The sequence below is a fragment of the Orbicella faveolata genome, unplaced genomic scaffold, assembly GCF_042242905.1.
Source record: "Orbicella faveolata isolate gen_17 unplaced genomic scaffold, um_ofav_v1 contig_36, whole genome shotgun sequence".
NCBI lineage: Eukaryota > Metazoa > Cnidaria > Anthozoa > Scleractinia > Merulinidae > Orbicella > Orbicella faveolata.
In genome coordinates, this window is record NW_028301565.1 from 12,334,692 (window position 1) to 12,357,871 (window position 23,180).

At 40.4% G+C, this 23,180-nt stretch overlaps 1 protein-coding gene across 5 annotated transcripts in view; it reads right to left on the bottom strand.

Annotated features, from left to right (window-relative positions):
- Positions 1-23,180, bottom strand: part of LOC110064280 (voltage-dependent calcium channel type A subunit alpha-1-like) — a 46,481-nt gene that overhangs the window by 3,316 nt on the left and 19,985 nt on the right. For 2 of the 5 annotated variants that reach the window (XM_020771315.2, XM_089275297.1), the window contains 26 exons: positions 22,550-22,571; positions 22,012-22,069; positions 19,926-20,046; positions 18,901-19,030; positions 18,114-18,173; positions 17,514-17,620; positions 16,725-16,836; positions 16,043-16,150; positions 15,290-15,342; positions 14,091-14,139; positions 13,557-13,657; positions 12,646-12,847; positions 12,078-12,242; positions 10,928-11,035; positions 10,308-10,391; positions 9,794-9,925; positions 9,323-9,388; positions 8,698-8,807; positions 7,446-7,584; positions 7,142-7,269; positions 6,621-6,717; positions 6,328-6,433; positions 5,313-5,435; positions 3,965-4,074; positions 2,107-2,184; positions 384-473 (listed from right to left, as the gene is read on the bottom strand). In XM_020771315.2, coding sequence (XP_020626974.1) covers positions 384-473; positions 2,107-2,184; positions 3,965-4,074; positions 5,313-5,435; positions 6,328-6,433; positions 6,621-6,717; positions 7,142-7,269; positions 7,446-7,584; positions 8,698-8,807; positions 9,323-9,388; positions 9,794-9,925; positions 10,308-10,391; positions 10,928-11,035; positions 12,078-12,242; positions 12,646-12,847; positions 13,557-13,657; positions 14,091-14,139; positions 15,290-15,342; positions 16,043-16,150; positions 16,725-16,836; positions 17,514-17,620; positions 18,114-18,173; positions 18,901-19,030; positions 19,926-20,046; positions 22,012-22,069; positions 22,550-22,571 — 2,659 coding nt within the window. The remainder of the gene's footprint in view (positions 1-383; positions 474-2,106; positions 2,185-3,964; positions 4,075-5,312; positions 5,436-6,327; positions 6,434-6,620; positions 6,718-7,141; positions 7,270-7,445; positions 7,585-8,697; positions 8,808-9,322; positions 9,389-9,793; positions 9,926-10,307; positions 10,392-10,927; positions 11,036-12,077; positions 12,243-12,645; positions 12,848-13,556; positions 13,658-14,090; positions 14,140-15,289; positions 15,343-16,042; positions 16,151-16,724; positions 16,837-17,513; positions 17,621-18,113; positions 18,174-18,900; positions 19,031-19,925; positions 20,047-22,011; positions 22,070-22,549; positions 22,572-23,180) is intronic. The other 3 variants (XM_089275294.1, XM_089275295.1, XM_020771316.2) reach the window with 3 other exon arrangements.

Below are 23,180 nucleotides of genomic sequence, written 5' to 3' on the forward strand. Positions count from 1 at the left end.
ATACATAAAAACCAGGGTCCGTAAAAATCTAAAGCGAAGATTAGCAGGGCGAACTGTCGTTTTCCAGAGAGCTTCCTTTTTATAAGTGAATATATGAAAGATCATATATTTGAACTGCGGAGAAAGATATGAAGACATGATCGAGTGTGACCAGCTCCCAGTTGGCTTGAAAGCTCAGTTGCCAGGACACTCCACCGGTATCGCAGAGGTCATGGGTTCGAATCCCGTTCAGGCCTGAATTTTTTTTTCAGGCTTTAATTTCACAACTACTTAAGTTGTGTAAATAACTGCGATGATTAATCATATCTTCATAGCTTCCTTTTTATTGCCCATGAGCTTCCCGCTGTCAAACATTCTAGTGTGTTTTTAAATGCTGTACGTACCTGGTGGTTAGGGTGATACAGAGCTTGAGCTGAGCCAGAGTGATAAGGACCATCAGCTAAACTAATAGCAACGTCTTGCATCGGAACACCCTACCACACACAAGTTAACACATCAAAAACAAATTCTCCATACCTTCACCCATACATTTCTTGTGGCAGAGGTCTGGAGAATCAGACCACTTCCCTCGCTGTTTCTTAATTGTTAGAACGAACACGATTGCTTGTTTAATGTTACCCTACTCACTGTTTGGGCTGAATGCGTTTGCAAACAAACAGCCCCTAAGATTAAAGCTTTAATGTACATGCACCAAAACCTAAACTTCTCATATGCCTTTTCTCACGCAGATAAACAAACTGCATTTTACCGTTAAGCCTGGTTTCAAAACACTATCGACGCAAGCTCAAGCGCAAGCACAGCAATTCGTATTTCACCGTGAAAGCGGCCTTGACACAGGCATGAGCACAAGCGCAAACACAAGGATCAAAATTTTTCCTTTTCTTTCTTGTACTTGCGCTTATGCTTGCGTTTGCGCTGCAACAAGTGAAAACGAAATACCGCTCAGGCATAACACAAGCACAAGGATCTTTACCACACATGGTTATGTTTGGAAAATGAAAACACTGAATCCAGATTACCTCGCGCCTAAACAGTTTGGAAGGTTCGGATGATTTCGCTTCTGCCTGTGTTTACCTCGAATTTCGTTTTCACTTGATTGCTTGCGTTCGTGCTTGCGCTTGTACTTGTGTCGCTAGTGAAATCCAGGCCTTAAGTCCAATTCTCTACAATTTTTTGTACATATTTTCTGAGATCAGATGGATCAGGGATTTGAAAGATAAATTTAACAACTTTTTCTTCACATTCGGCAAATGACAAATTGAACTTTTACAAACCACAGCTAAAAAGACAACGAAAACAAATAGAAGCCATCTTTCATAAGCGCAGCGGGTTGGACATGACATCGCAGGTTCATTCAGGTTGAGGCATAATTGATTTAAAAGGGGAGTGGGGCGGGGCGGGGCGGGGCGGGGTAGGTGAGCGGTCACAGAAAAACAATAAGACACGCTCAATGACGAAGAAATGAGAGGCTCATGATGTCAGTAGATAAAAAAAAAAACCAACACGTGTGAAAAGAGAAAAAAGGATTAAGCTAAGTAATTATGAAACAAAATATTAAAACTTTGAACAAACAAGATGACAAGGAATAAAGCGACTTATTTTATAGTGTCAAGGGGATTAATGAGCTACCTAATCAATTCTTTAGTAATTAATTTGTTTCCCATGCATCCGTTTTCAGAGAACTACAATCCGCACTGCTGTTGCACAGCTTAAGTCGCGTTAGGTGACAAAATGGTGTGACCAATCTTTGGTCACGCCACTTCTACAGGAGAAGCGTTAAATAATTTAATACTTAAACATGCTGCTCACTAAAACTGGTTCTCTGACGGAAAACGTTTGCAAGGGATATGTCAGTTTATGTTATATTAGCTTGTACCATTTTATAATTGAAAAGTTAAAGTTAAATAATTCTGCTTTTTAGTTGTTAAATTGGGCAAGGTTATTCAGTTTAACAAAGTTAAAAAGCTTAACACATTATTTATAGTAAAGAGATCAAAACAAGATGGTCACGTGACTGATTAACATTCAAAGGTTCGTAGTAACAGAGATATAGGTGAGCAAACGAGATAAGACAGCGCATGCGTGAGAATGTCAATACTTCTGTACCTCGCCCAGTTCAGGGTCGTTATCTCGTCGGAATTTCTGGAACGCAGGTCCTCCGACAAATCGACTCAGAACAGTTCCCTAAGAAATCAACGCCAGTCGATAGTGAGGAAGAGGAAAAAATAGAAAAATAGAGAAAAGAAGGAGTAGTGGAGTGAGAAATGAGATGATATAGAGAATTGCAAAAGGTCAACTTCTGAAGTTTGCATAACAATAATAAGTTTATTTTTAACTTGTCTGAAAAGCGCTTGGCTAGCATGTTTGATCATTGTTCATTTCTGTCTACTCGATTTTGATCAGTATACGTAATGAAATCAAAGTGCGCTATCAATGTTATCTGCACGAGAAAAGTTAAGTGAAATAGTTTTGAATACTCAGAGGTTCTGGAAAACTGGATTGTCACAAGATCGGACCTCAACTGTGAATCCAATCAAATTCGTTAGGATCACAAGCAAATTCAGTGAAAACCGATGGCTATTCACGTTGAAACTGACATATCAACGTGGTGTCCTTAAAGCTCCTACGCAACAGACAAAGATGGAACACAGGCACGGTAGAGAAGTTGAAGTGAGACCCACCTGATCTGAATCCTGCTCCAAGAAAAAGAGAAAGAAAGGAAAGAGGTGAGGATAAGTAGTTCAAAAATCTTCAACTGTTAGTATCATTAGCAGTTTCCGTTGATTATAGCAAATTTTAACTTATTTAGTGACATGTTTCCAGGCCCCTTCTGCACATCCGTTCTTACTGGCACGAGATCAGTAAAGGGCCTGGAAACGAGATTGATTTGTTTACACAATTTTAATGAGTTTTATTTTACAAAAATGATAAGCCAAGAAATATGGTGTTTTTACGTTTAGGTTTAACGTTGTTTTAAATAAAGTTTATAAAAGTCTTTTCGACTGTGTTATGGTTAACTAGAGTCCTCGTTCCCCTTTGCCAGCGGTCGATGCCAGTCAAGGGAAATAGGGAGACGTCATTTATTAGTTAATTTGCTAAAATACTTTTTCACAATTGTCGCTGTTTTATTTTAGTTTTTATCGTTTATGTTAAAGATTAAGAATATCTAGGTGAAGTTTGTTTTAGCAATTAGGGAACTGTATTTTATCCATAGGCAAGTAAGATAAAAATCAAAACTTTTGAGGCCAACTGGCAAAATAAAAACAACAGAGTAAGAAGAAACACAGTGAGACTAAACTACAGCTTACGTAAATTCGACAAGAAGGGAATTCAGTGGAACAACGAGATATGTTTGCCTGGCAGTTTCTATTGAGATAACAGGAACCCCTCCCTCAGAAAGACAAAAAAATAAAAAATAAAAAAAAATATATCAGACCACTTTGGTTGCCACCTATTTCTTGAAGTGTAAAACAAAACCTATGTTCCTATTGAGTCATGCAACGAAAAACTGACTGCGATCAAACTTTGAATGTAGCAAAGACATGTTCATGAAGTCATCAAATAAACACTTTTTCTGCTTCATACTGGAACATAACTCGAGAAACTAAAACAACATGGGCATGAAAACAAGTCAAGTAATAATTTTTCGAGCAGGTGACGATTCCTTAGGGTATCTTCACGCTTTCCTCTGAGCAACGATCGCACAATCGCAACTCTACTTCACAAACGTGGCCGGCTACATATGTGCCTCGCGGTACGCTTGACTATATCACGCGAACAACACGTGAACGACGCGAAAAGATGTTCACGTGCTACAAGAAGGGTCTTCGTGATGCACATCGAGGAAGCCACGTGAGTGAGCGTGAATCACGTGAGCGAGTGAGCCCGAATTAAACCCTCCCCCCACCCACCAACAGAGTTACAGGAACAGGCCGCATTTTATTACTTAGTCAAGTAAACTCACTCTGGACTGAGCTTGTCCTTTCCGTCTCATGAACTTGTAGTTTTCGTAGATTAGTTTGGCGCAGTATATCTTACCCACTGTCATTTGCGGCTGCTGGTTCACTTGATTCGCTGAGAAAGGAAATGGCACAGAAACGTTTTATCCAAGTGAAATTAAATTGTGGACATTCATTCTGGACAAACTAACTGCCTACGTCTGCGTTGGAGCATGACAGCAAGTATCTTCGGTTTTCGTACTACGAAGTAACTAGAAGTATTTCTACTCCCCCATGGATGGGATGCTAGTCCCCTGCATTAAATTCGCCGGTACTCATTTATACAACCGGGTGGAGAGAGGCACTGTGAGGGTGAAGTGTCCGGCTTGCCCAACAACACAAACCCAGACTGTCTACACGGATCTCAGTGCGCTAACTAGTAGACCATTGCGCCTCCCACAATATTACAAACATTTAACAAATTGACGTCAGTTTTTTTATGCGTCTGTCCTCTTAATGACGATAAATTGCGTCATAACATTCTTAAAGTGGCTGTGGTTACGCAGTAAACTTTGACAGTGCTATGACGAAATTTATCATCAATAAGAGGACAGACGCATAAAAAACTGACGTCAATTTGTTTTTTACATTAACAAGACCCCAAAATGGTCAAATGCCCGGAAAAAATGAGGGGAAAAGACGCCGTAAACTTGCCGTAAACAAAGATAAGTGAATTTTATTCAAAATGACTCGAACATTGTCAATAACTTTTCTCGCTTTTTGATTGGCTACTTAAAAAGGTCGATAAAATCTCATTGGTTAAAAAGTTGACAGTTCGACAGCTGAAAGTTGAACTTGAAAGCTTGTATAAATTAAAATTTATCCGTCTGTACTCTTATTGATGATAAAAGTGAGCCAATCAGCGCGAAAGAAATTAGACAGTTCTTCTAAAAACTGTTCTTTAATCCAGTGTGTAACGCGGTCGAGGAAATGTCGTTATCATCAGCTAGCAAGTTTGGTTTTTAAAATCCCTTGAAGAAAACTTAGGTACCGCTTGTTCAATTGAACGAGTACAGTTAAAATCAGTCGGTATGATCTATCTACAAGGAGTTGGTTATCGATTCTTCACATCTACTTCCGAACCTCTCGGCAAGAAATTATTCTTTGTCTCGGGTTTCGTTTGCAATTCAACTACAAATTCTAAGTCAGCACAGAATCGCCATTTCTTGTCAATGTGTCTAGGGAAAAATCTCCGCAGAGGCGCAGACCAATGTGTCTCAGTTGATTACCAAACGGAACAACTTTAGGGTGGTGTTCCTACTGATTGTATGTTAAAATATTTGACAAAATACAGCTCAGATTTTTTACGCGTACATTTACCATTGTTGATCAGACTGGGGGGCTTGGGTACTACTCTGTCCAAGGTCTTCTTGGTGAGTTTAGGCCAGACTCTCTTTAGCATAGCTCTCAGTTCTTTATCGTTCTCCTTCAGATTATCTGGAAAGAAGCGCAACAATGTTACACAGAGGTCTGTAGCACAGTTACACAGAGTTAAACAGCTACACAATCCACGCAGGAAGCGGGTGTCCCAACAGCCTCGGATTTTTGGACGCTCCTGTAAGTCCACATAATTAACAGCGATCACGAGAACAGTTTGGACAAGCTTTTAGACTTTTATAAACAAACAAAGTTACATTAATTAGAGAGGAAGCCACATCAGCCTTAGCTGGTTTACATGCGGGTCCTCTGTCCTGGTCGAGTTGGAATTTGGAGTCTTGGTTTTTGTGATGGGAAGAAAACCGGAGAACATGGAGAAAAACCCTCGGAGCAAGGCGAGAACCAACAACAAACGCAACCCACATATGGCACTGGGCCGGAATCGAACCCAGGCCACATTGGTGGGAGGCGAGCGCTCTCACCACTGCGCCATCCTTGCTCCCCAAAATGCCGAAAATGCTTCTTTCACAAAGCGGTCATAAGTCACCTCACAAGAATTGTTCCCGCCAAAACTTATTCCTGGCGCCAAATGCAATAAACTGTCTAAGCGTTATGAAATCCTCTGATTTCAAGCCGAGAATTAGAATTACGACAATCAGAATTAAGACAGTCTTAACGCGTTTTGTTGAATAAACATGAAAACAGTCTCCAACATCTATTTCCGATACATGATTCGTAAAACGTCTTGAAAGCAGGCCTTGAATAGCCTGCGTCGCAGACAGTCTAAACCGCCGGGTACTATATCGGGGTTTTATGACACGTCCGGCTGCAACGCAGGCTGGCCTTGAAAAGGGTGTTGATAAAGCTTTTACTGTGTACACTGTAAATGCCAGTCAACATAACAAGTACATATACAGGGGTAAGGTTCTTATTTGAAATTGCCAGTTCTTACTTTTCTCGGTCATAATCTTAAGCGAGGTCCGCACCAGTGCAAACAGAGTAGCAGTAAAGGTGACCGTGTTGTCTGGGAACAGCGGCATGTTCATCTTGATCAGGCGCTGAAAAAGAGCCAACAGAAGTCAGATAAGTCATGTAGCTACATTTCAAAGTTTCCCCAGTGCCTTATGCGTGACAATAAAATAATAGAGAGTTTTGTGTAAGTGTGCTCTTGGCTGTAAATTGCCCGACTGACAGTCACTTCTCCGGTTAAATCTTACAAATAGTAAAAAGTTTCTTCTTACTTACCTTGTAAGCAACGATCTTTGGACATTTCTTGCCTATTCCAATTGGTGGAGACATTTGTCGTAACAATTGACATACTTCAGTGTGCTTGATGCGGCCCCTGAATGGTGATAGCAACAAACAAACAAATAAACAAAAAAAAAAAAAACAAACACACAACCCAATCAGTCAGTCAGTCAGTCTGGCTCTGAACCCCGTCTTTAGATTTTTTTTAAACCTTTGCAAAAAGTTGCTTTTTATCACGGTTATCACAATTCGATTATAAAAAATGGGGGTCACCGGGCTAATTTTTTATTTGTAAACAATTAACCTACATTAAGGGCGTTTTAACAGATTGCACTGTTGCGATGGTAACATGTTATTTACTTGTTTACCAATGATTGGGAACTTGTGTGATATCATTATCGCAGGATTATAAAATCAATGAGTGATAACACTGATCCATCAAGATATAAGCGATGGAAAGAGCTGAAAACTGTAGTCAGCCACCTTAAGAACTGACGTAACACAAGAGAGGAACTTACGTGGCTCCAGGGTCGAACTCAGACCACACCCGCACAAACTCGTCCAGGTGGTGTGGGCCAAGAATGGACTCATCACGTGTTAGGTATTCAAAGTTGTCCATGATGACAGCCACGAAAAGATTCAGAAGCTGTCAACAAAAGCAAAGGAGATTGTTGCTTTCTCTCGGCACACAGAATTCCGAATGAATGAACCTACTGCTCTATCGGTCGATTAATCAATCCAGTCACCTCTATACTTGTTACATAAACACTCTATAACCATTTAAACTAAAATATCCACCTTTTTAGTAGTACAATAACTTACCAGAAAAGAACAAAAGAAAATGAAGGAGATGAAGTATAAATACGCAAATGCACTGCCACATTTGCCCTCTTTATCTTGACAATCTGCATCAGCTGTACACGCCAACATTATGAGCTGCCAGTTTTCACCTGTTGCGGACCTACAAGGCAAGGAAAGGACTCTAAGTCACGCAACAGCATGATCTCTTTTGGTTGCTATACCTTATTCTAACTAATTTTCGGGCGTACTTAATTTCGCGAAAACTCGGAAGCTGTATTTTGCGAGTACTAATTTGCCAGATTCCAGGAAAAAACTGTAAACAATTAGATTTAATTTCGCGGTTTTACCATTGCTGAAGTCTCCCAAATTCTAAGCCGAGGGGCCCCGTTTCACTACAAATGGGGAAACGGATGACTGTACTAAAGCGGTTTTGGCGGATTTACCAGCTGAAGATCACAGTGAATCGGAGGAAGGGTGCTAACAGGTTGAAAACAAGAGCATGTCAAAGACTCATGGACATAAATTGAAAAATTACCAACAAGCCTGTGGCTCAGAATACTTAAAATCCACGAATTGTTTTCTTACATAATATGGATTACATTTCGCGTGTTAATTTTCGCGATTTTTTTCCAAGACGCGACAATCGCGAAATATAGAACGCGAGAAAATTAGTAAGAATAAGGTAATATGTCAAATTATTCTCGCAGTGAGATTGGTTCTTACTTGTGATCTAATGGAGGACAGACGTATAGATGACGTCATTAATATTTGTTTCTTTATTCTAAAAAACAGACAGATTCCAAGCTGCCGTGCGTCCGTTCAGGAACTGATCACAGAAGACGCCAAAATGTGGTAAAAACATAAGTGACACACGGCTCGGCTATCGCCTTGTGTGCCACTTTTTTGTTCCTACCTCATCACCTGTGATCAATTACTACACAGACGCACAGCAACATGGAATCTATTTATAAATGTGATCCCAAGAACACAAAGAACTCAAGATCCAGTTGCTTTAGGGTTGAAGTTGTAAAAACAAAACCTCAACACAGAGACAAGATAACAATGATCTGTACGTCATTGACCATCCTCGAAGACCCAAGGGCAGACAGTGGGAGCGAGAGAAAGTCGAACAGATTGAAAAAAACCGCAGTTTTTCCTGTTGTTTCGATTGGCTCTCGCCCCCACTGTCTGCCCCTGGGTCTCCGAGGATGGTCATTGGCGTGACACTCAAATCTTCAAGTAAATGTGTGGCGTGACGATCTACTGTGCATACCTGAAAAGAACTTGAATGGCTTCAGGAAATGACTGGAAGTTATTTCGACTTGCAATCTGATCCCAAGGCTCGCCGCGTTCTGCGTTATCAATAGTGATTTGACCGAACATCTGCATGAAGCAATAGTTAGTTAATTTCATCTTTCTTACCATTAGTCTCTTTCAAGACAGTCATAATCATGTGAAGCTACACTTTCAAAGACAGGATTGCGACTTTAAGGGGATCTTCTAGGTGGGATCAAAACAAAGCTCAGTCACTTGCAGGCGTTTTGGCTTGACGTTTATTCTGCCGAGAGCTTAACAATCCGGTCGCCTATCTTGCCGCCATCTTGGAGTCGCAAAACGAAAAGGGGAAGCCAGGGCAGGACGAGGCGAAGAGGAGACGGGTAGGAGCCTTGCCCCTACCCCAACATGAACAACGAGACAACGTTTAATTGTACTGTAAGTTTACAAGATAAATATAATATATAAATTGAAAATAGACACACTAGCTGGTCACCCAAAATCCGAATCCAAGAAAGCGCTCACTCGCTCAAGAAAAAAACAAAAAAAACAAAGATACTTGCGTTCGCCCAGTCAAAATATACCTCAGTAACCAAGAACACATTCTTCCGCATTAAACGTACCTGCATCCCGATGACTGCATAGATAAAGAACAAAAGTCCAATGAGCATACCAACGTAAGGTAACGCCTAGAACACAACACATACGTCTAATCAGTAAACTGACATACTTCCAATATTGCCATGTCCAAGATCGTAATACAAATTCTCCTTGCTGGCTGGCAGACATTCCTTCTGACATTCTGACAATATTACATTTTGACATTATAAAATTATGACATTATGACACCATGACACTTTGACATTTTGACATTACGACATTTTCACAATACGATAAGGCGACATTTAATATTCTCGCCAACGGTTAGCTGTACATATTTTGACATCGTAAAAAGAAATTTTTATTATTCCCGTCTAACCACATTACACAGGGTACCAGCTTGAAGTTTTTTTTTTCCAAAAACAACAACCAAAAGAAGGGAGCTTAAACTCATTTGATGGCAGACTTGTTAATTAATGCGATTCTCGCTTTACCTTAAATGACTGCAGAAACGTCCACAACAAGATTCTGATTGTGTAACCCTGCCTTAACAGCTTGATCAGCCTAGCCGCTCGGAAGAGACGGAAGAGACTAGGGTCGAAGGGCATCGAGTCAGACTCATCAGACTGTAAGTAAACAAAGTCACGTGATTGGGGTAAAATTTACTATAGACCTCTTGCTTAGGCGGCCACTAGACTGTTAACATTGCTAGAAATCAAATCCACTTCTCAAGGTGGTGTAAGTGTCCTATTTCTTCTATCCATATTTAGTATAAGTCTACCAGCGTTCTATCACGAATGCCGTTCTATGATTGGCTACGCTACTCACTATCTATTCTGTGATAGATAGAGATGGCGTTGCAGTGTATCCTTGTTAACTAAATGACGTCCCCTTCTTGGTGTTTTCGAATTGTCTGTGAAGAGGATTTTGAACGACTTGTAGATTTATACTAAAAGAATTAGATTATTCACTCTCGATTTCTATCGCGTGATAGTTGACGAGCCTCACCTGGATCCTGCTAAGAGCAAAGTCCAACAAACTTCCAAGGACGATTATGAAGTCGAACACGTTCCAGCTGTCTCGGAAATAATTCTTGGAAGAATAGTTAAAAAGAAGATCAGGATTGTAACAAGCGTTTCTGGTTAAAATGCACCATATGCTTCACCTGCAAACAATTCTCTCTGTCACGAAATGAGTCATTTCTTTCTCAATGAATACAAGAAATTGAAAACAATTTGAATTGGAACAACTAGTGCCATATCCCAGAGCTAGCCTGTACTACATGTTGTAAAATAATGTTTTTCTGTCTTGTGTATCCTGTAAGCTTTAGCAGTGTAAAGAGCAGTGTAAAGTAGTTCTGTAATTAGCGTTAGTTTTCAGTCCTAGTATTTAGTGTGCATTTTTCTTAGTGTTAACGTAAGTAGTGTCCTTGTACATTATTTTGGGTCTTTTGAGCTATAAAACGGTGTTAACAAGACATTGTAAACTGTTGTGCATTATTAAGTATTGTATCGCCATTTGTAAGTAGTATTAAAGGACAATATTGTAAGTAATAATAGAAAGATTAGAATTTTCGTCTTCATAGCATGTTGCATGGCCATTTAGTAATGTTCCGTGCAAAGACTTACCGTTCGGAAGGCAAATAGTTTCAAGATAGCCTCTCCCGTGAACATGAAGGTAAATATCGTGTTGAACAGGTCAAGAATCTCTCGATACAGGGGAGGCTCGTCATCAAACTGATTACAAAACAAAAAAAGGAAAAATATTATCTTGAGCACACTGTAATTGTTTGCCGGCAAAAATTTAAATTCAAAACTACTGCTTTCCACAAATGGTATGCACTCCTCTCAATTTACATCGTTATTAGTTTATCTTCACCATTCATGCTATTTTCAAAATTTAGATTTAAGGAACTGTCATTTAACAAATTGACGTCAGTTTTTAATGCATCTGTCCTCTTATTGACAATGAATTTCGTCATGACATTGTCAAAGTAGCTGTGGATCCATGAGCCGATAGCCGAGTGGATCCTCAGACCACTTTGATAATGTTATGACGAAATTCATTGTCAATAACAGGACAGATGCATGAAAAATTGACATCAATTTGTTTTTTACGATAACAAATTGTCAAATTGTCCGCTCTCGCTCGTCTGACGCATCGCATGATTTATAAATTCATTTGTCTGTACGCATATTGACAATAAAAATTAGCCAATGAGCGCGTGAGAATTTCTGCAGTTATCGCAAAAAGTATTTTCTTTCATCATAGCCCTGGCCTTGTGACAGATTTATGTTGTAGGTCGAAATATAGGCTTCAATAAACCAGCCCGGTTGTCATGTCAGGCTGACATTCAGTTTTTATTTGACTTGAAGTGCCGCCTAACACCAGCATCTTACAGAAAGACGTTTTTTTTCCTCCATCGTGTAGACCTTTACATTTAAAAGATTTCTGATGTCACTAACACTTCAGATTTCTCTCACACTTGCTCTTGCCGCAAAGATGTGCGCATGTTTCATGTCGCTTGATTAGGTTGGCGTTAATTCTTGGGAAACACCTTAAAACCCTTGATTTTCTCGACATTTCCTCCTAGAAGGTAGCTGCTGAGACCAGTTTTCATGCTCAAATTACCTATAGTAATGGTCATAGAGAGCACTATAAGCAAACTTCCAAACACAAACCACATTTTAAGACTTTCGTATTCAAATCACACAATACCGGCCAGCAGAACCTTTCTGCTCGTTACTAAGAAGAAGTTACGTTAAACCCAGAACTGACCTTCATGGTAAGAATGAGGGTGTTGAGAGCAATGAGTATCATGATGAAAAACTCAAAGGGACTGGAATCCACGATTCTCCAAATACGGTACTGCCACGTGTTGGGATCTTGAGGCATGAATCTTTCAGAAGGTTTAGCCACGATGGCAAAATGAAGACAATCCCGCTAACAAACAAGGATGGAAAACGTAGCACAAAAGAATACATTAGACCGCATATTTCAACATAACATAATCTTTCATATGCTCGTTTGCTTCTTTAAATCCACAGACAAAAGCTTATTACATTGAAGAGTCTTCTAACCGCGTGGCAAAAGTTAAAGCCTCACAATGGATGCTGATCAATCTAAAAATAGACTTGGAATGATTCATATGGATGGCAGAGACCAGCTAACCCAGTCATTCTCTCCTAGACATCTCAATTTTATTTTGCCATAATACTTGATTAATTACAACTACACGTAACGCTGTTAGGTTCTTGAAGGAAAACTAAATCCAAGATGTATCAGGCATTGTTGCTGCACGCATTCCTTGTTTCACGCAATGGCGCTTGTCACGCATCCTTCTCACCTGATTTCTGTCCAGTTCGCAGTCACCCTGGTCCTTCTCTCCCTGTTCTTGAAAGGTAAGGATAATGAGTGCTACGAAAATGTTGATGAAGAAAAACGAGAAAACTACAACGAAGAAAATGTAGAAGAGCGCGATCTCGATTTTGTTGTCGACGATTGGTCCACGGTCGACGGCGGTTGTGTCAATGGAGGCTTGCATTAGGCTAAAAGAGAATGAAAGAAAAAAAGGTAAGTACAAAAATATGACCGGTGAACGGCCATAAGTACGCGCCCCTCTTGCCCGTCCAGAAAACAAGCAATTGAAAAAATAAGCTCCCACAATCGAAGACACACACACAGACAAAAAAATGCCGCTAATAAGCCCTAAGATTGAATATAATCAAATGGACATAGCTCTTGAAGAAAAATATAATTTCTTGGGTGAAAGCCTTCTACGGTGCCGTTTTTGTATTTCATGTGGTTCCAGTTTGTTCACAGAATTGCACCATTTTTGGAGAGCAAAATTCCGTCAGATAACAAGGCCTTTTACAGCCTCGAAAGTAAGCCCCCAGGAAAAAAAACGGAGCAACATTATTTTCGTAATTTTCCTGTGTCACAATTTTTCTCCTGTCAAGTAAATGACTGATTTCCTTGTCTTTTGGAAGCCGACATAGAGGCCCTGAGATGGACTAGCATCCCACCCAGGGGGGAGTAGAAATGCTCCAAGTCGCTCCATGCCACAAATACCAGAGATAGTCGCGCTGGCCAGCCGGACCACTTGGCTCGAAAGCAGACTTTATCATGGGCGACCACAGAAGACGATAGTGAGGAAGGTGACTGTACGACTCACAATCACCTTTTCTCTTCATGGTTACTATAAAACAAATGGTTTGGTAGCCTTATGAGCATACACAAGATTACAAAAGCTCTTACGCTGGCCAGCCTTCTCCAGTTGATGATGTAAACAACGATAACATTGCATAGAACACATTGTCAAAATTATATTCTTGTCCTTCCCAGGAGCGTTCCTTGATCTGGAAAGAAATCACAAGCTTAAGAATTAGTTGGTGAAGTTTTAAGTTCTTCTCTGCAAATTAACTATTTTCAAGTTTAAATAATTTCCAAGTACTTCAAATATTCTGCTGCGCATCGTATTTTCAAGTCTCTTTTCAGAGTTTGGAAATGTGGTCAGATACAGTCAATATTTTATCCGTTGATTTATCATTTTTTAATAGCTTTTCCTTTAAAAGACAAAATGGATGTCCAAAATCAATGCACAACGCGTCTCTCCGCTAGGAGCGTTTCATGACAGTAAAAATAGCTGCCATATTTTTCATGTGAAAACGGCACCCACTGCGTACGACACTGCTGCTTATTTTCAGTCTAAGGTCGCCCTGTCCATCTACACTTCGCAAGTATAGTTTATTTGAACACTAAATACGATGAAAATAATATTGAACCACTTACCTCGACATTGGACAGGTCAGACAAGTCAGGATATGAAAAGTATTGCCCCCTGCAAATAAATCATTTTGCGGTTACGTACTAAATTTGGCACAAATTCAGTGGAAGATGTCTTGACGGGCACTGTCGTAAGCGGGCAGCTCCACTTAAGACCGCCTTCATAAAACCCTGTTTGAACAAAATCTGTATTTTTTCATTCCCGTAAGCGGACATTCCTTTAAGCGGCCGCGGACACTTTCAGGCCTTACGATTTACACATTTTTCCTTCAGTGTTTTCGAGCTCAGTCCCGTAAGCGGACACCCGAAAGGAATTGGGTCCAACTGTAAAAGATACTCATAAACATTTGTAAACTGTTTGACTGCATTTTTGCAGTGGGACTGTTAATCTTGATTGCAGTTATGATTTGTTCTTCAGTCCTAGTACTAGAGTATGCAGTGCTGTTTACAATGGCAAACGACAATAAAACAACAACAACGACAACAACAACAACAACACAATCATTTAACACGGTGGTATTTCTTGCATTCCCAATGTTTATTGTTAGCTGGGCAAGCTCCGTAAGTGGCCATCTATCCCTTTCACCACTCGTGGCCGCTTATGAGAGCTTAACCGTCCTCGCAAACGGTCAGCTCCGCTTACGGACACCTTTTTCGCCTTCCGAGGGTGTCCGCTTCAAAAATACCAATAGGGTAATAACAAACTGAACGAGAAATCAGATTGAGAAAGCTTGAAAGTTATCCAAATACACGCACACATTTTGTGTAGATAAACGAGAATATAAATACATAAATTTGGGCACGCCTAGGCTCGATTTCCGCCGCTCTCGAGAGTCCGGTCTACGTTCCTCCCCGAAGAGACTTGGGGCTCCCCGAAGAGACTTCGGAAAGGAGCGCGGGCTCCTTTCCCGAACAGCGGCTGGTAATCGAGCCTAGGCATGTCCGCATGTAGCAAAGGCTAATCCAGGCGCTAGTACCAAGCGTCACCAACATACGCGCGTCTATAAAAAACAAGAATGCCGCACCAAACACGATGCTTCATCCAAGCCAAAACAACATCCTTAGCTTGCGAGAGAGCTTTCGTGGTAGCTCTAAGGGTCCTTAACTTCATTGCAATGACAAATCCTCCCAACTATTGTGATAAGAATGTATAGAGACTAATAGAGAGAACTTGGGTGAAGATCATACGGAGCTAGCTAACTTACTGGCACTCCTCCTTTGTCATCTTCGAAGGGTCATCACATTTGAAAAATTTCCCCTGAAAGATACAAAGTGCATCAATTGTTGCCCTAGAGATTGTCTTGAATAAACACAATAAACATCTAGGAATGTATTGTTTACTCGTTGGAATATTAAGCTCTTAATGACTGGCCCCCAGGAAAACAAAACTCAATGTTTCCCGCGGAACCAGCAATTAAGTGTGTTGTTATATCTCCCAACTCAAAAATAGAAAAAAAAAAAAAACTGCGAAGAAATCGTTTGCTTGAGGCCAGCTGGCTCAAAAATTTGCCGCGGTTTCAAAGAACACGCCCTTATCACGTGCTAGTCGAAAGTTAAAGTTGTTGTTTCCCCAGGGAATTAGTGAGTTTTGACCCACGACACGTGACACGCTCTCCTCCAATCCGAAAACGTATTTGAGTTGGGAGGTATAACAAAATCATTTAATGACAAGGGCTTTCACTTGAAATTTCAATTCGCAATTCCTGCGCTATCAGAATTCATTTAAAATCCTTGGAAATTTAGCATAGATTTCACGAGTCTGAAGATAACTGATAGCATCAGTCGTAAGCGAATGTTTTCTGAATTTCTCAGGCACTACATTCCTTACATTTGAAGTTTCTATTGAAATAGGGCTAACATAAAATAAGACTACACATACTGCCGACCAGTAACATAAGACAATGCTGCTGTACAGTCAGAGTCTTATATTCAGACTAGCGTCCATTTTACTTCCTTACCTGGAAGAGCTGAACTCCAATAACAGAGAAGATGAACAAAAACAGAATGGTGATGATCAAAATGTTGAGAACATTCTTCAGTGAGTAAACCATACACTGGAACACAGCCTAGAGTGGCGGAGAAACAGAGAAAATAAGATGATATTCTCTCTCTAGTCATATCGTAAACGAATGGGATTTTGCGCATAAAACACGTAGGTACATTAACATACGAGAACAGGGAAAGGTAAACTTTAACAAACAAGTACAGGGAATAGTAAACTCAAATCAAAAGTATATGCCATACTCTACTCTGAACGACATAAAATCAAGACAAGCTCCCCGACAGGAAGCTTAAAATCAAAATAAGTCATCCTCCTCTTCAAGGGATAAGCCCATGGACGGAGGGGGGAAGGGGGCGAGGGAAAGGGGGCGAGGGGAAGGGGGCGAGGAGAAGGAGGCGAGGGGAAGGGGGCGAGGGGAAGGGGGCGAGGGGAAGGGGGCGAGGGGAATTATCATTCGAAAGTATTTGCACGTCAGATTTGATGGGCTAATCTTTGGCAGGGATTCTCAGTCATTGGCCTGAAACATCAAGCTGAGTGGTTTCGTTCGTTCACTGCCATGAAATGTGATGAGTATTTTGGCAGGAACCGCAGAAAAACTGGAATCATGAGCAACTCAGTCCATGCGGATGGAAAAGTACCTTCAATTTCTTGGCCTTGTTGATGGCCTTGAGTGGACGAAGAACCCTGAGAACTCGCAAAACTTTCACGGTTTTCTTGGATCCCGGGTCGATGGTAGATTGATCCTGATTCCTGTATATAACACATGTTAATCAACTCAGCGATAAGAGTGCCTCGTCATGCAACAAGAATTACGTTGATGAGGAAATATCGCTTCTAAATCAGAGAAAGTGACATTTAAAATACTAGTTTAGGTAGATCCAAGCACATGTTAGTTTAGATAAAAAACGAGATGTTAGTTCAGGTCAAAGAGATGACAATAAACCGAGGAAAAAAGAAGAATGTTGAAGGTTTGGGAGAACTAAGATGGATTCTGAACGCCAAACTAGACACTGCAGAAGAAGACACACAGTGTAGCTGGAATTCAGTTCCTCCCAAACAGTTCCCAATTTGTACGCGGCCATTTATTCTCTCGGCGCCTTTTGAGAAGGAGCGATGTTGACACTAATCTATCCAGTTACTGCACCCAATCAATAGCTTCCGTACGTTACTTTCAAATGAACAGTCGCGCCATAGTTAGTAGTCGCCTCTACTAACTATGGTCGCACGAACCAACATTTAACTGTTTTCACACTGAAGAAGGGCTTTGCCCGAAACGTTTGTGATTTTTCACAAGATGACACTTTGACATTTTTCAATTTTTATTTCCTTTCGAATGCTTATAGCCATTTAGGTGCCACGCATCAACTGAGGAGAACAATTTATTTATTCATACGAAACATTTATTTAAAGCAATCGGCATTTGTTACCCCATGACAAGTGAAGCAATGGCGCAGCTCACGACCAAGGCGTCAATACAATTCCACGCATCTCTGAAGTACGAGCCCGGGTGAAGAATGGCGCCGTAATCAATCAGCTGGAAACAAGAAAAGAAAGGCTGCTTTTCAATTGCTTGTCAACATCAGTCAAAGGCTCGGGTGGATAGAGGATTTTAGAGACGGGGGTTCAAGATACGAACCCCCTGTAGGGGGGTTTCGGGAACATCCTCCCCCAGAAAATTTTTTAACTTAGGTCCTCGGAAATGGGATTTTGAGGCCGAGTCAGCGTGTTATAATGTCTCATTATTTTTTAATTCAGACTCTTTAAAGCTCTGCTCTTGAAGTTGTGTCCTGGAAAAATGGCGAAAACAATTCACTCAATATCTTCATCTTAGTGTCCAAGGCGTGTTTCCTGTATAAGGGAAGGTACTAAGTCACAATCGTATTGCCATTTTAATCCAAACTGTAGGAAAATCTACGTAAAATCGCCCCTCTACTATGAATAGAAAGACGAGTTTTCTTCCGTTCTCACAGACTATCAACAGCAGCTGGTCAAATGAACTGAGAGTAAGCGAGAGTCAATACAATTACCTTAACAAGGACCTCCATGGCGAACACTGTGGTGAATACATAGTCAAAATATGTCAGCACCTGAAAGATTGAAACGCGACTAGTGTTATTTTCTTTTATCACGGTTTTTTATTCTTTTTTGACTATTTTGGAATCGGTGGTGTACAAGTGAAAAGGATTCTGCGGCTTTAAGTAAAGAGCCACTGGATCAAAGGAAAAGGCAAAGCACATCTTCAATTCCAACGACTTTCCAAGCCAGCTCTTAACTCCGGTGTCAGCATTATTAAAACGACTTAGAGCATTTCTACACCCCCTGGCTGGGATGCCAATCCGTCGCAGGGCTACCCCCAGTAATAAATTTGCTGGTAGCCTTGATACACTTGGTTTAGAGGCATGTGAGAGTTAAGATTTAGAATCTTACCTAAGAGCGTAGCACAATTACCCTGACCAGGGAATCGTTTCTCGACAGCCCCGGAAACTTTTCGGGCCCGAAATGCCATTTTTAGTTAATCGGTATTTAAAGACGGAGAGGTGTATGCGCCTGAAACTTCTTGTACGGAATGGACCCTATGTTTATATTAAGAATATGTGAATAAAACAGCTCTGTAATCATAAGGTTTGAGATTTTGCTACGGCTTTCCGGGTGCGAAAACTTTTCGGGACCTTCGAGAAACGAGCCCCAGGGTTCGAACCCAAACCACACAGTGCACAGTCTAGCGCCTTAACCAGTAATTCATCAATGCCCCATCGGTCGTTACACGACACCGATTCCAGTTCGGTCTTAATTGACTGCTATAAGCTCTCATACCTCGTTACGTTTGGACTCTTCATCGACTGGATCTTCAAGAGCCAACAAGACGCTACTGATTAGGATTATAACCAAGATAAAGTTATCAAAATGCCGTAAATTCACCAGCCAGTGACACGCTTTCCGAACCCTGAAAAGACAAAACAAAACGGCTTAAGTGAAGTTCCTAAAAAAGGCATCCTGTGGTTTTCACCGGCTAATAGTAGAAGTACTCCGTAAACTAGACTAAATGGCGAGGCTGTGCTGGAAAGGGGCACCGTTTTAGGCTGGAGGTAAATAAAAGGGTGGGGCAGGATTTCAGGAGTTAAAGTACAGGAAGGAAAAACGGTCATTTAACTATTTAGAATTACCTTTTATTAAGTTCATTTCTGAGGTAAACATGAAACGAATACAGTGTTTACACCGCAGGCATGTGACAGAGGTGCCATTTTCAATGGAGGGTAAATGAAAGGGTACCTTTTTAGTCAAAATTGGGATATGAAGGGGCCAGGTTTTGTGCGGAATTTAATGAACTTGAATTCACACACATTTTTAGGCCTTGTCCACACGACGCCGGAGGAATTTGAAAGCGGAGTTCTCGCTCTGAAAACGCATCAAATATTTTCAGTCCAAACCACACCGAAGGAAGTTAAAACGCAAAAATCACCGGCCATTTTGGATTTGCGTTTCAGGAAAATTCGGTCAGGGAAATCACACGAAAAGCTCCGTTTTCAAAAATGTTTTCCGTCCACACGAAAACGAAAACCCGGTGTTTTCAAATTTCTTGAAGAGCGTTTTCAAAAACGCTCCGTTCTCGTGACGGATTAGTGTGGACGGTAGGCCTAACCGGAGAAATGAAGCTGCGTTTTCAAATTTCTCCAGCGTAGTGTGGACAATCTGCACATAGGCAAAAATGGTTTTATTGACACTATTGACATTACTCGTGGTCTTTCTGAGGGAATGACACCTGTAGAAACATGCTACCTTGCCTGCTCTATAACAAAAAGAACATTATGATAACAGATTCTTATCATCGGTATACGCACGGGTTTCCAGGTGGGAAGAGAAATAAGGACCACGTGTCTATCATTGGTACAGCTTCCCCAGGCTTTTGATGAGGAACCATTCGGCCAGGGTTCCTAAGGTTGCTGAGAAATGATGGTTTGCCTGTGAGTGAGTGAAACAACAGATCAATCAAGTAAGTCGTTGGGAAAAACACTCAAAGCCAAATTGTTTAATGAACGCTCTTTTCATTTTTTAGTTCGTCAGCCGATGAGAGAGATTTTGTGACTAGCCTTTGTCACGCAGTGAGAAAGAACAGTATGACGAGCTGAAATAATAATAATAATAATAATAATAATAATAATAATAATAATAGACTTGTATAGCGCTAGAACTATACAAACATACTCAAAAGCACTTTACATTAAGTTAAAATAAATGAATAAATGGAAATCACTAAACTTTAAAACTATTACAACAACTATGCTAAACTTTAAAACTATTTCCACAAGTCAAAAGCTTTCTTAAAAAGAAATGTTTTCAGTTGCTTTTTGAAAATGGCGAGGCTGCTACTTGTTCTTATAGTTAATGGCAGCGAGTTCCATAAAACAGGTGCAGCATGAGCAAAGGCCCGATCCCCAAGTGTAGAGCAGTTGACTTTTGGAACAACCAGAAGAGATTTTGCAGACGAACGAAGAGCGTAATTAGTAGCTGGTTTCAGGGACAAAAGATCATTTATGTAGGAAGGACTTTGGTTGTGTAGTGCCTTGTAAACAAGAAGAAGCAATTTAAACTGAACTCTAAACGATACTGGGAACCAATGTAAGTCGATAAGAGCGGGTGTGATATGATCAAATTTCGCAATCCGAAAAATCACTCTAGCCGCGGCATTCTGAACTTTCTGTAAACGATCAATCTGGTATTTAGGTAGACCAAATAGAAGTGCATTGCAGTAATCAAGGTGCGAAGATACAAAGGCGTGGATCAGTGTCTTTGTGGATTGCGCGGTAAGGAATTTTCTGATCTGTCTTATGTTGTATAGTCCGCGAAAAGCCTTGCTACAAATCTTGCCAATGTGAACATTCATTCGCATATGAGCATCGAACCAGGCCCCAAGGTTCCGGACGCTTTCTAACGGTTTAATGACAGTGTCGCCAATGATAATAGAATCAATAGATGTTTTTTCAAGTTGTTGACGGGAGCCAATAATTAGAAATTCAGTTTTCGCGTCATTGATCATTAGACGATTACCAATAAACCAAGAGCGGACATCAGCGATGCACTTTTCAATGACAGAGACAGCGTTAAATTCCGAATGGATAGAACAAGGTCGGAAGGAAAGGTAAATCTGGGTGTCGTCAGCATAACCATGGACGGAAGGGAGGTGCTGTGAAATAATGTTAAAGAGACGGGAGACGTAGAGAGTAAATAAAATAGGGCCCATACAACTGCCCTGGGGGACTCCACAGTTCAGATTGAAGTCGTCAGAAGTCTTATCACCGACAAGTATACGTTGTTTGCGACCAGACAGAAATGAGTCAAACCAATTTAAAGCAGTTCCGACGACTCCAAAATCCTGTTGCAAAATATTAAGAAGAATGCAATGTTCAATGGTATCAAAAGCAGCACTTAGGTCCAGAAGTACGAGAAGTGTCACTTGCTTATTAAGTTCAACAACGAAATGAGACGATAAATACGCCGCTTACATACAAATGCGCTTACATATACATAAGAACCGTAAGGGGCAATGAGATCATAATGCTTAAATATAGAGCGACTTTCAACTTTTGGCAAGAACAAGAACAGCACATTTCATGAGCAAAATTTATCAGGGAAGGAAATCAGTCAAAACTCAGAACTTAAAAGAGCTAGGTCACGGTTTGCTCATCTTGAAAAGTTTGGCGTAAATTTTTCGAGTTCGTCGTTTGTAATCCGTGTTAATCTTCTCCATCCTTACCCATCCTTGTTCCTTTATGGTTTATTATTATTTCTTTGTTGTTTTTCTAGCTTAGTAGACTACTATTTCTAGGTTTCCTTCAATTTAAAGGTAATTTTGTACGTGGCCAAAATAACTCAATCTACTGTAACTGAGCTCCTATAAAGAATAAATTTGTGTTCAAAACGGCGTACCATCATCAGCCTCTTCCTCAAATTCATCTTCAGTGGGGCCTGCCTCGTCACCCATGCCCTATGCATAAATAAGAAGTCAAAGACAAGTCAACCTAGGCATTATATACTGCCATCTTCCAACCCACAAGCAAGTAGAGAAATGGCTCACAGATTCATTTGTAACTGGTACTATCGAGGAAAGAAAGTGGAGTGCGGGTAATCAGGATTGAGAATGGATTGGAGTGTCTTCTAGAGCTCAATTGACTATGAACAGAAAACAAAGGGACAGAAAATAGGCAGAGGGATGGTTGAGGAATCACGAGAGAACAACGTCTGGGTTGAGATCCTGCAAAAAGACAGCACAGAGCAGAAGGGCACTTAAATCTGAACACGTCCCTGAGTGTATAGTTAAAATGATTCCTGATTATTTTCTTTTGCGTGTACTTTCCGATGCCAAAAGTAAAGTAAAAAAAGTAAGTTACAAGGATTCATCAGACAGCTGTCACTCACAAATGACAGGAAAGGAACATAGAAACACATGGCTTTAAAATATTCTTACCCTCCTGGCATCCCCATTACGCCTGCAAAATAGAAACAAACAAACAAACAAAACAAAGTAAATAAAATGAGCTTTAAATGAAACCTCCCTGTTCATACTTTCCTAAAAGTGTAAATTTTTAGTTTGTACAGGAAGCATTTCATCACAAGTTAGATAATGAACATTTACATCAAGATGTAAGGTTTTTTTTTCGGCATATCCAGTTATCTTAATTTTTCTTATGGTACAGAGAGACTGTCCTTCCATGTGTCTGCTTCACATAATAATGTGTTTTTGCAAATCTTTCTTGCCTCATTCCATCCACACCACAAAGAAAGAAAACTGTCACAAGTTACTTCACAACATGTGCAATGTATAAATATTACGTTAAACCTTTGTACTCACTATCCCTTTCAGTTCTGATGTTCATCCCAGGTATACAGTTCAGATAGTGTCTCATTCATGCTTAGTTAATAGAGGTAAATGGTTAAGAAACCTGGCAAAGTTCTTTGATGTATATGTTTTTGTTGGCTATTTTAGGGGTCGACCCTGCACAAAACCTGACAAAATACAAAGAGTGGTTATGCGTGCTCATACTACTAACCAATAGAAGCATTGCAATTATGTAATTCAGCCATAGTCTATGAGCATA